This window comes from Peromyscus eremicus, chromosome 18 (genome assembly GCF_949786415.1).
Source record: "Peromyscus eremicus chromosome 18, PerEre_H2_v1, whole genome shotgun sequence".
NCBI lineage: Eukaryota > Metazoa > Chordata > Mammalia > Rodentia > Cricetidae > Peromyscus > Peromyscus eremicus.
In genome coordinates, this window is record NC_081434.1 from 2,988,880 (window position 1) to 2,999,792 (window position 10,913).

Consider the following 10,913-nt stretch of genomic DNA (forward strand, 5'->3'; position numbering starts at 1 on the left):
AGTGGGTCTAGGTGTCTGCATGTGGACCTCTCCAGTCTCTCCCCCCCCCAGCCCCACCATTCCCAAAGGACAGCAGAGACACCAGTAAAAAAATGGCTTTCACCGTGTGTTCACCAGCTCCACAGAACTCCAGCCACAGCTTCCTGTGGGGGTGTGTTGAAGCCGGCCCACACGGTGCTGGATCCGGAGCTGGGGTGGGGTTGCACATTGGGAGTTTCCCTGCCCCCTCAGGAGGTGAGAGTGTTTCCACTTGAGGGTCTTAGAGTCCTTCTGGGCTCTTTGGCACTTGGAAAGTAAACCCCCCCCCATTTCCTGCCCCATAGGAATGGGGGTGGGGGAGGACTTGGCACTGGCTGTGACGGCGGAGGTTATGGCTCCATCAGGCCTCTGGTCACTCACAGAAAGGAAGGGTTGTCACCAGGACAAGCCCCTGTTAGGGATCAGGTTGGTAGAAAGAGAGGGTCAGGGGGTCAGGGGTTGCTGGAAATGTCCTGGCAGGGATGAGGAGGCAGGCCCAGCCTGACAGAGGGAAGGCCCGAATCGGCCGTCACTCGGCCGTCATGCACTGGAGCCGGTGCTTGAAGAAGAGCAGACGATGTTTGGCCACCTGACTCTGGTCCAGGGATCCCGGGTAACGGTAGCGGGCATACATTTCAGCCCCCGGGTCCTTGGATACCCACGGCAGCTTCACCTTCGAGGCATGGTCCACAACCACATCAGAGCAGGAGCCAACACGGAGGGAACCAAGTCCGTCCAGGAAGAATTCTGGGGTGAGGGTGGGGAGAGCACACGGTTAAGGCTCCTGAGGACGGCCAAGGCCGGTTCCCAGGGAGAAATGAAGTCTAGGGCCCGGAGGGCGGCTGTGCAAAAACTCGGTCGCGAAGGAGCTCATTTCAATAAACCCCAGGCTCCCTCCTCGGAGCAGGTCTGACCCTGGGGACGCAGCCGGCAGTAAGGGTGACCTTGGCAGTGGAGGGGAGTTCGAGGCCGACCTGCGGCTGTGCTGTCTGAGGCGTAAACGCGATGACAGGCAGAAGAAAGAGGAGGTTTCGGTTTTTTGTTTTTAGCTCAGATGCAGACCTCGGTAACACCCCAATCCCCCAGAACTGCCCTAGCATCCAGTGGGGGGGGGGGGGGGGGGAGGAGCCGGGCCAGGTCCTTCCCAGGCCTTGCCAGGAGGGGGCGCCACTCACCCAGATGTGCCACCCGGTTGAGCCGCGGGTCGAAGCCCACCTCGCGCACTTTATCTGTGCGCGCCAGGAAGAAGTTGACCACGCCGTCGGTGACCACGCAGCTCGGAAAGCCAACGAGCTCGTGGTGGAAGCCGCGCTTTTGCCGGAGGCAGTCCCCGAGGCCCGGGGCGCCCGGCTCCACACTCAGCAGCTGCCGGTAGGTGGTAGAGAAGCCCGAGATCTCCCGCACGGCGCCCCCAACCTGCCGGGAGTGAGAGGATGCTCCGGCTAAGGCTAGCTCGCCCAGGAGCAGGGTGCTTCCTGTCTGCGCCCCCTGCCCCACCCTCGCCCTACGTGCTCCGGCACCACAGGACCCAGGACTGTCCCCCTAGACCCGCTTCACCCGAGGAGGACCGGGCCGCTCTCCCGCCCCACCCTACCAGGTCCAGGGGCGTCCTCTCCAGCACGTCCACAAGCTTCTCCAGCCGCGTGCGCGCCGTGAAGACAAAGTCGTCGTCCACCCACAGCACGTATTTGGTGGTTACTTGGGACACCGCCAGGTTCCGACCTGCGAACCAACCCTAGGAGAGTTGGATTATGGTTGGGGAGTCTGTAGAAGCAGGAAAACTCTGCCTTCTCCCCTGACCCTCTAAACAGCCCGTGCCCCTCTAGACGGTTTTTTTTCCCCTTGGGGGGAGGGGAGTGTGTTTGGAGACAGGGTTTCTCTGTGTAGCTTTGGTGCCTGTCCTGGATCTCACTCTGTAGACCAGGCTGGCCTTGAACTCGCAGAGATCTGACTGGCTCTGCCTCCCGAGTGCTGGAATTAAAGGCGTGTGCCACCACCGCCCGACTCCTCTCTAGACTTTTGAGTGCTTTCGGGTGACCGGACAACTAGGTTTTTTTTTTTTTTTTTTTTTTTTAAATCCGCAGGTTCCCACCGCTCTTCCTAAAGATCTTGAAATCTTTTGGGGAAGGGTCTTGAAATGCATTTAATTCCTGCGTGCCTCCTTCGATCGTTCTATTTTTATAGGTATGAAGCACCATTTCAAGAACGCAGAGCGAATAAGACAGGCAAGATTCCTGATCCCAGGATCCCTTACAATAGGCGCACACTTGTTTCTGAGGCAGGTGGTCCTTAATCACTACCCAGCAAGCTGCAAGAGACTGAGGGAGGGCACGCCCCCTTCCCAGAGTCCTCTGGCGCCCGGGTTCAGCTCTGCAGGCTGCGCACCTTGCCGAAGGGCATGAGATAGTGCTCCACGTGGGGGTCGCTAATGCGCTCCGGTTTGTCGCTGTCGTCGGCGATGACTATGGTGACCGTGGGGTAAAAACGTCGGATGCTGGCAATGAGCGCCCGTAGCCGATCATAACGAAGAAAGGTCTTGGTGGCTATGGTAACCAGAGCACTGATGTTGTACTGGGCTGAAAGCAAGATGCAGGGTTGGGTGCAGAAAGAAAAAAGAAAAAAAAAAAAATAGGAAGGAGAAGTGGAAACGCAGCCCCTCCCAGGACCAACCCCTTCTTTACTTCCCTAATCCCGCGGGCCTCACCTCCCTGGGACAGAGATGAAGGCGGGTACAGCCGGGGCTGGGGAGGATGTCTTATGCGGATGGTGAAGACAGCTTCATGTCCCTTGGTGGAGAACCGGACTGGGAAGAAAGGACGTGCAATTGGGCCCTTAAGGCTAGAACATTCGCTTTTCAGCGGACCAGGATTTAAATCCCTATTCTGCATTCTGCCTTTCCAGACCTTGGTGGGCAAGAACATAGAGTTCTCACTTCCGTGGAACCTACGTTTTGTTGTTTTTGTGGTGGTGGGAGTTGAACTTAGAGCCCGATGCATGCTCGGCAAGCACTCTGCCACCGAGCTCATGCTCCCAGCCCTATTTTTCCTCCAGAGGATGACCTTGAACTTCCTGCCTCTGCCTGTTGAGTGAGATTACAGGTGTTATTACCTACAAGAGTTCTGTACAGTGCTGGGAACTGAACCCATGGTCTTGTGCATGCTAGACAAGCACACTACCCACTTAGCTACATTTCCTGCCCAGAAACTGACAGTTTAGGCGGTAGGACAAAGACAATGGAACAACTTCCTCCTCCTCCTCCTCCTCCTCCTCCTCCTCCTCCTCCTCCTCCTCTTCTTCTTCTTCTTCTTTTTCCCTTTTTGGCTTCTTGAGACTGGGTCCTGCTTATGTAGCCCTGGCTGGTTTGGTACTTGCTTCATAGTCCAGGCTGGTTTCAACCCTGAGGCAATTCCCCTACCTGCCTCAGATTCCTGAGTGCTGGGATTATAGGTGAGCGTTACTGTGTCTAGGTAAGAGCTAACTTTTTTTGTTTGTTTGTTTGTTTGTTTGTTTGTTTTTGTTTTTTTTCGAGACAAGGTTTCTCTGTGTAGCTTTGCGCCTTTCCTGGAACTCACTTGGTAGCCCAGGCTAGCCTCGATCCTCCTGGCTCTGCCTCCCTAGTGCTGGGATTAAAGGCATGCGCCACCACCGCCCGGCAAGAGCTAATGTTTCTAAAAGTTAATCTTTACTAAGCATTTACTACATGCATATACATATATGGCATTAGCAGCCTGCTCTACCCTTGAACTCTCTACCCTCCTGTCGTGGCTTCCCAAGCACTAAGACTGCAGGCATGGACCGCTACACTTTGCTCTGTACTACACAGCTATAAAATCCTCTGTACATTGGAGGTGGTGGCACACACCTGTAATCCTGGGAGGTAGAAGCTTGAGGACCAGGAGTCAAGGTCAGCTGAATAGTGAGTGTGAGGCCAGCCAGAGCTACATGAAAGGAGATAGCTTCAACAACGAAACAAAAAATTGAAAATGTGTTCTAGCCGGGCGGTGGTGGCGCACGCCTTTAAGCCCAGCACTCGGGAGGCAGAGGCAGGCGGATCTCTGTGAGTTCGAGGCCAGCCTGGGCTACAGAGTGAGTTCCAGGAAAGGCGCAAAGCTACACAGAGAAACTCTGTCTTGGAAAAAAAAAAAAAAAGGAAAAAATGTGTTCTAAATCGATGAAGCCATTTAATCCTCATGATAATTCCATTACCTAAATTCCTAGGACAGGAAACTTAGGCACAGAAAAGTAGGTGGTGATGTATTGTGTACCCTAATAAACTTGCCTGAGGATCAGAGAACAGAGCCAGCCACTAGATTAGACATAAAGGCCAGGCAGTGGTGGCACACACCTTTAATCCCAGCACTTGAGATCTCATGCCTTTGGGAAACACACATGCCTTTAATCCCAGGATTAAATATGGCAGGGCAGAGAAAGGTATACAAGGTGTGAGGAAACAGGAACTCACTCTCTTCAGGCTGAGGATTTCGTAAACTAGAGGCTGGCTGCTCTGCTTCTCTGATCTTTCAGCTTTCACCCTGATATCTGGCTCTGTTTTTTTGTTTGTTTGTTTGTTTGTTTGTTTGTTTGTTTGTTTGTTTAAACTACCATCTAAGATTCAAACACAAAAGTAAATTGCCCATATTACACAACAACATTCTGGTTTTAGGTCAGGTAAAAAGAAGTCTAGTGCTATGAGGTAAGGAAAATTGCCTTAAGCAAAGAGGAGACATTTGAGTACAGATGCAGATGTTGGGAAAGAGCCAGCTGTGACAAAATCTTGGGGAAGAACGTTCCAGGCAGGTGCAAAGGCCCGAAGGTAGGAGAAACTCAGGAGAACAGGCTTTGGAGAAAAATGGAAAGAGAGAGCCTGACAAGGTAAGTATTGGGCTAGAAACCTTTGTGGGCAGCGCACCCTCCTGAAAGGCATGAGATCGTGGGGGTGCCTGAGTCCTCTGGCTCCGGTCACTTCCTGGAGCCACAATGGTGGAATGATGGGCAGAAGCTGGGCCACGCCCAGGGCTCTGGTTTCCCTCTGGCCTGTTTTGGCCCCGGATACACAAAGGCTCCTTCTCCCAGCCCTGGCGCCGCTGGCCCACTCGCTACATTCATCACCGGTCTTGGCAATTCTAGCCACGGCTAGAGTGCCTCCCACACCCTCTATCATTTGCTCTCTAAAGGCTTCCTGGGTTCTTTCTGTTCCTTCAGCCTACCCTACCCCTACCCAGGCCTCGCACCTGTGTCTGCCGCGTTGGCCTGGTAGCTCCGACTGCTGTAGGTGACCAGTTGCAGCTGCCGGTTGAGTCTATCCAGACCTGGGCTGGCAAGGGTGAGGTCTGTCTGTCCCTCTCCAGTGAGGGTCACCCCCGTCACTTCCCCTGCCACGTCCCAGGTGCCTAGGGAAGCAGTCAGGTTCACCTGGCAGGGGGTGTGAGAGAGCAGGGTTAGACCCCCCCCCCACCTACCCACCTCTTGCCCTTTTTTTTTTTTTGATCTCCGCATCTCTCTGGGTGGGTTTGTCACCCTTCATACCCACCCAGCCTCTTCCTTCACTGTTTTCTCTCACCTGATAGACCTCCTGAGCAGAAGCTTCCTGCAGACTTAGTCCTGGGAGGAAGGATGGGGAGCTAGAGTTACCCAGGCTGCCCTGCATTCTTGATGGTTTACTCTCTCCTTCCCACCCTGTGGCCGGCCGCACTCCATGCCCACCTCTCCTGTGGAGGCCTAGTACAGCGCACCCTAGAGGGACTGCTTTTTCAACTTCTTCCCATCAGAGACATTTCTCCCGGGGCTTGTCCTGCCTATCTCCCTAGCCCTTGCTCAGCTACCGAAGAAGAGATTCCTCTTCACAAACATCCCGGGTGTTCTGTAATTCCCGACAGAGTCTGTCCTCGCCTCCCACCTCCTGAGCTCCCTTATCAGAGGTCTTCACCTCCATCCCCCTCATTTCTTCTCCATCCAGCCTAGTCCAGCCCGACTCACTCCCTAAGACCTTCCTTCTCTACCTGGCACCAAGATGCTCCTGAGGGGCTGGACCTCCACGCCCTGCAGGGGATACTGTAAGGGGGAGTTGGCCGGGGCTATGAGCAGCTGGTCGGCCAGGGACTGGCTCCTGTAGTAGAGAGGGAGGGACAAAGGGGTCAGGAGGAGAGGTCTCACTAACGACCCCCCCACACCCTCCTGAAGACTTTCTCACTGGCACCTTGCAAGGAAGGCCTGGTATTCCTGCTCCCTGGCGTCAGAGACAGCCCTCAGCTCGTCAGTGTCAAAGGCTTTAGTGAGGTCCACGGCTCGAACCTGTCTCTGGAATGGGAAGGCAAAGCTCCCTCCCCTGGATTCACAACTGCAATTGTGGTGAGCCAGCAGCCTGAAGTGAGGAGAAAGGGTCTTGAGAGTGCAGCTCCCCGGCTCCGTTTACCTCACAAAACGCAAAGCACCCCCCACCTTGGATCCCTCAACTCTTCCCATGTGGTATCCTTCCCCTTAAACACTGCTCTTCAAAGAGCCCCCAAGGGGGGACCACAGACAAGAGGCTTATCCCTTGTATCTGGGCTTTATAGAGGTGTGGAGTAGGGCCAATTACTGAGACGTCGACCTAGCCGCCCCTCAGGAACCCTTCCGTAATCTCAAGTCTAAATCAAGAAGCAGGCAGCCTCTGGGGTGCTCCCCTGCCTGAACATCCTCCCACACCCCAATGGCGGTGACAAGGTTCAAGGAGGATAGATTTGCTGTTCCCTCCCCCCTAGTTCAAGCCTCAGTAACCTTCTCTACCTCCCGCTTCACTGCACCCACCAGTCAGCAGCATCCAAGTCCAGCCCTGGAGGAAACAAAAGCTCCCAGGCACCCTCCTCCCTCCCTCCAGCAAGCTCGGCTTCGCCGCCACCTCGCCGCGATCAGCACTCACCCCACCACTTGCTCCTTGATCCTGACCGGGATGTGCGCGTAGCGGGGCTCAGGGGCAAGGTTTGGCAGATCGAGCCTCGGGGGACCTTGTGGCGGCGACCACAACGCCAGAGGGTTCGGGAGACTGGGCACGTCTCGGGTGCTGGCGTACAGGAGCCCGAGCGAGGCGCAGGCGAGCAGCAGGACTAGCGCACAGAGGGCCCGGCGGCCCAGCCGCATCCTGAGACAGGGGAGGATGAGAGGTGACCAGGGGCTGAAGGAAGGTGAGGGCTGGGGCTCTCCATTCCGCTGCCTCGGAGGGTGGCGCAGGTTTCTGAGGCCACCCATCTCCGTTCGGCAGGGCGCACATCCCTTCCCTACGCTGGGGTCTCCGGGGCCTCCTTTCTTCCGCCTCTCTCTCTCATCAGAGCTTCCGCACACACCCGGGGCCCTGCACGGTGACACGCCACACCTTGGGCGCATGGCCCTTGGGGACACCCCCACCCCCACTCCCACGCGCCTTACCCGGGCCGGGGTGCTGCGGGGGGATGGGGGGGCGGCCGCACACCTGGCCTGTCAGGGAACGCACGGCATCGCGCCCGTGCCTGCGGGTGCCCGGGCCGAGGTGACCCTCGGGTGGCCTCGGTGCGCCACGGGGACGACGCGCGGGGCCGCTCCAGCCCACACCTTGGCCGCGGGGCGCTCCAGCGCACTGACCTGTCTAACGCTCCAAGGCCGCGGCAAGATCGCGGTCCGGGCGGCGCCCGGCTCTCGGCCCCGGCCGGGGGGTCCTCATGAGGCCGGGGACGGCCTGATGCGGGAGCCGGGCTGGAGCCTGACAACGTGGGGGATCCGGCTCCTCCCGCCTGCGGACTCCGGGGCTTTGTAGACCGCGGCGTGGGGGTGGTGCTGGACGTTTCCTGCCGGGGAGAACCGAGCCGTAGATCTGCCGCGCCCCAGCCCCAGCCACAAAGCCGGGCAGCCCTGGCACCGAGTGGCGCTCGCAGGCAGCGGAGGGCGCAGGCCCCCGCCCGCCCCGGCTCTCACAACCGCAGCGCGGCTCCCGGGATGGATGCGGCAGAGGCTCCGGCTCGGCGCGGGGATGGCGAGCGCCGCGGCGCCTTCTGGCGGGCGCAGAGGAGATTGCTCCGGCCGGGAGCCCTCGCTGGAAGGTCCTGTCTCTGCCCCTCATCCCTTCGCCCCCCAAACCGCTATGTCTCCATAACGGTTCACGGTCCCCGTCATTTCCCTGTTCGCTCTGATTGTAGCCTAGGGACGACAACTGGGTACAGCAGGCCGGAGGTGGGGCCGTGTGTTCTAACTTCAAGGAAAAACTTGAGTGGGTAGGATGGGATTAAGGAAACCAGACTTCCCTGGAGATAAACACTGCCTCAGTTAACAAAGATGGTCACCCCCCTCCGCCCCTCTTCTCCGAATTCTGAGCAGCCAGCTGAGGTAAGCCGTTATGCTCTGCATGGCCTACTTCCCCCTAACTAACTGCTTCTTGGTACAGACTTGGAGAGGATCCTCCGGAAAGGGTCAGGCGAGAAGTGGTCCTTTCAAACATAGGCCGTAGGTGGACTCCTGACACTGACCAGAATTAAAATCCTATGGTTCTCAGAAGGATCGAAATTTCATAGAAAAACGGGGAGAACCCGATGAAAAACGTGTTGCAAACGGACGTTTCCTGTCCCGACCACACACCCAATGTGTGTAAGATGGGGACTCTTGAAAGAACTGTGTGCTTCTGTTGGGGAAAAAAGGGAAATTCCACCCCTTTTAAACCAAAATTTCCAGATCAAAAGTTAAATTACAAAAACTTTAAAATAAATCAAGGACTTTTTTTTTTGTACCGTTGGAAGCCCTCCCCTCAGCAAGTGGTAAAGGGAAATATCAACATACTGCCTATATAAAAATACTTGATGGTCGTCTGGTGTGAGAACCAAAGTTATGTTTTGAGTTTTAATCACTGTGCCCAAGAGATCCATAAAACAAAAACAAAAACAAAAAATGCCTCTAACCTGTAAGCCCCTCACCCAAGGACTGATACTTCCCAAGATGCTGGAGCCTGCTGTTCATATAAGATAATAAGCCACATGTCTTCACTTCCCTAAACAAGTTTGGTTGACCACCCAACTGCACCGGATGTGTTTGATCACTCCTAGATGAGAGGTACATAGGCAGGAAGTGCCTCAGGATGTATGCTTGCCCCTGATTGGACAGAGGTGGGAAGTACGAAGCCTTGTGGGTTTGCCTAACCAATGTAGCTTGTGGCCATTTTCTGGGAACCCTGGAATGGACCTGGTCAGAGTCTTATCATCCTGGCTAGTATTTAATTAAAGCTTACTTCAAATTTGGCTCGAAAATTGTAGTGGTCTTATTCTCAACCAGTGGGATTAACACAGGTTTAGTGGTACATGCCTGTACTCCTAACACTGTGGAGGCAGAAGCTGGAGGATTAGCAAGCTTTTTGGGTCTGGGCTACATTAGGGAGACCTGTCAAAAAACCAATAGCTGGAGAAATGGCTCAGGGGTTTGATTCCCAGCACTCATGTCGGGAATCACAACTCATGTGGCTCACAACTGCCTGTTAACTCCAACACCAGGGGGTTTGATGCCCCCTTCTGGTCTCCTCAGGTACAGACACATGTGGCGTATACTCACATAGATACACACACACACACACACACACACACACACACACACACACACACAAGGGTAGAGGGTTAAGCTCAGTGATAGAATGTTTGTTCTTTTGAGATTTTTCATAGTTTTTCCCTACATAGGAAAATCTCATAGAAAGCACACACATGTTCCTCATACATGTGCATACATGTGCCTATGTTTATGTGTTGAAACAATTGGTTAGGCTGTGGAGGTTTTGACAAGGAATGCCTTCCATCAGCTCAGGTATTCGAACACTTGGTCTCCAGCTGATGACCCTGTTTGGGGAGGGGGTACAGCTTTGGGGGAGGAAGCTCCCCACTGGGGGTTCGTAGCCTCACCCCGCCTGCAGTTCACGTTCTGCTTCATTTTTCTCAGTTGAGGTGTGATCATTCCCCTGCTCCTGTTACCGTGCCTACCCACCACAACAGACTCATATTTCCCAGAAACCGCAAGCTCAAATGAGCCCTTTCTTCCTTAAGTCATTCTTAGTCACGGCATTTTATCACGGGAACAGAAAAGTGACAGATACACTGGCTAACCCAGATTCAAGAAGTCATTAAATGCTACCTTTGGGGCCGGCAAGGTAGTTCAGCCAGTAAAAGCACTTGCTACTCAATACAAAATCATAAGCTTAATTAAAACGTAAGTGTTGGAAACTTCTTTCCTTGTAATTCAATTTTATGGATCTCAAGTGTGAACTTTAAAGAAAATGTCAAATGGTTGGACACATCTCTCAGTGATGAACCCCCTCAGCCATAAACATACTTAATATCAAAGACAATAAAATCTACATTTTTAATTAGCTGGGTAAGGTGTTTGTGTTCCCAGCTACTCAAGAGAGTAAAGTAGGAGGATCACTTGAGTCTGAGAGTTTAGAAACAGCCTGGGCAAATATATGCTCTAAAAAAAAATGCTCTTGAGGGTGCTGGAAATGTACCTCAGTGGTTATGATCACTTGGTCCTCAGGTACCAAGCTGCAGACAGGGCACAGCCACACATGTAGGCAAATCACTCACACACATAAAATAAAATGAATAATTTTTTTGAGACAGGGTTTCTCTCTGTATAATAGCTCTGGCTGTCTTTGAACTCACTCTGTAGACCAGGCTGGCCTCAAACTCACAGAGATCCGCCTGCCTCTGCCTCCTGAGTGCTGGAATTAAAGGTGTGCACCACCAACCCTGGCAGAATAATTTTTTAAAACAATAAGAAGGGGATTTATATTAGAGAAGATAAAATTCTTATCAAATTGGAGAAAGGCAATGGAAGGTCTGTTGTGTTCATTACTCCTAGAATGATTTTACTTTTAGGGTTCTCTGTTCTGAAAGAACATTGCTGCTTGTAATAGTAAA

At 54.0% G+C, this 10,913-nt stretch overlaps 1 protein-coding gene across 3 annotated transcripts; it reads right to left on the reverse strand.

Annotated features, from left to right (window-relative positions):
• Positions 1-85: 85 nt before the first annotated feature.
• Positions 86-7,920, reverse strand: B4galnt1 (beta-1,4-N-acetyl-galactosaminyltransferase 1). 3 transcript variants are annotated; one of them, XM_059245222.1, is made up of 11 exons: positions 7,612-7,920; positions 6,917-7,135; positions 6,215-6,379; positions 6,018-6,124; positions 5,579-5,619; positions 5,250-5,430; positions 2,723-2,821; positions 2,404-2,594; positions 1,613-1,753; positions 1,194-1,434; positions 86-765 (listed from the first exon to the last, which is right to left on the reverse strand). In XM_059245222.1, exons 2-11 carry the CDS (start codon positions 7,132-7,134, stop codon positions 548-550), a joined length of 1,602 nt encoding a protein of 533 aa, XP_059101205.1. In that variant the 5' UTR covers position 7,135; positions 7,612-7,920; the 3' UTR covers positions 86-547. The 3 variants fall into 3 exon arrangements, with proteins under 3 accessions (XP_059101205.1, XP_059101204.1, XP_059101203.1); XM_059245221.1 differs by lacking the exon at positions 7,612-7,920 and having other exon boundaries at positions 2,404-2,561; positions 6,917-7,344; XM_059245220.1 differs by lacking the exon at positions 7,612-7,920 and having other exon boundaries at positions 6,917-7,340.
• Positions 7,921-10,913: the final 2,993 nt, after the last annotated feature.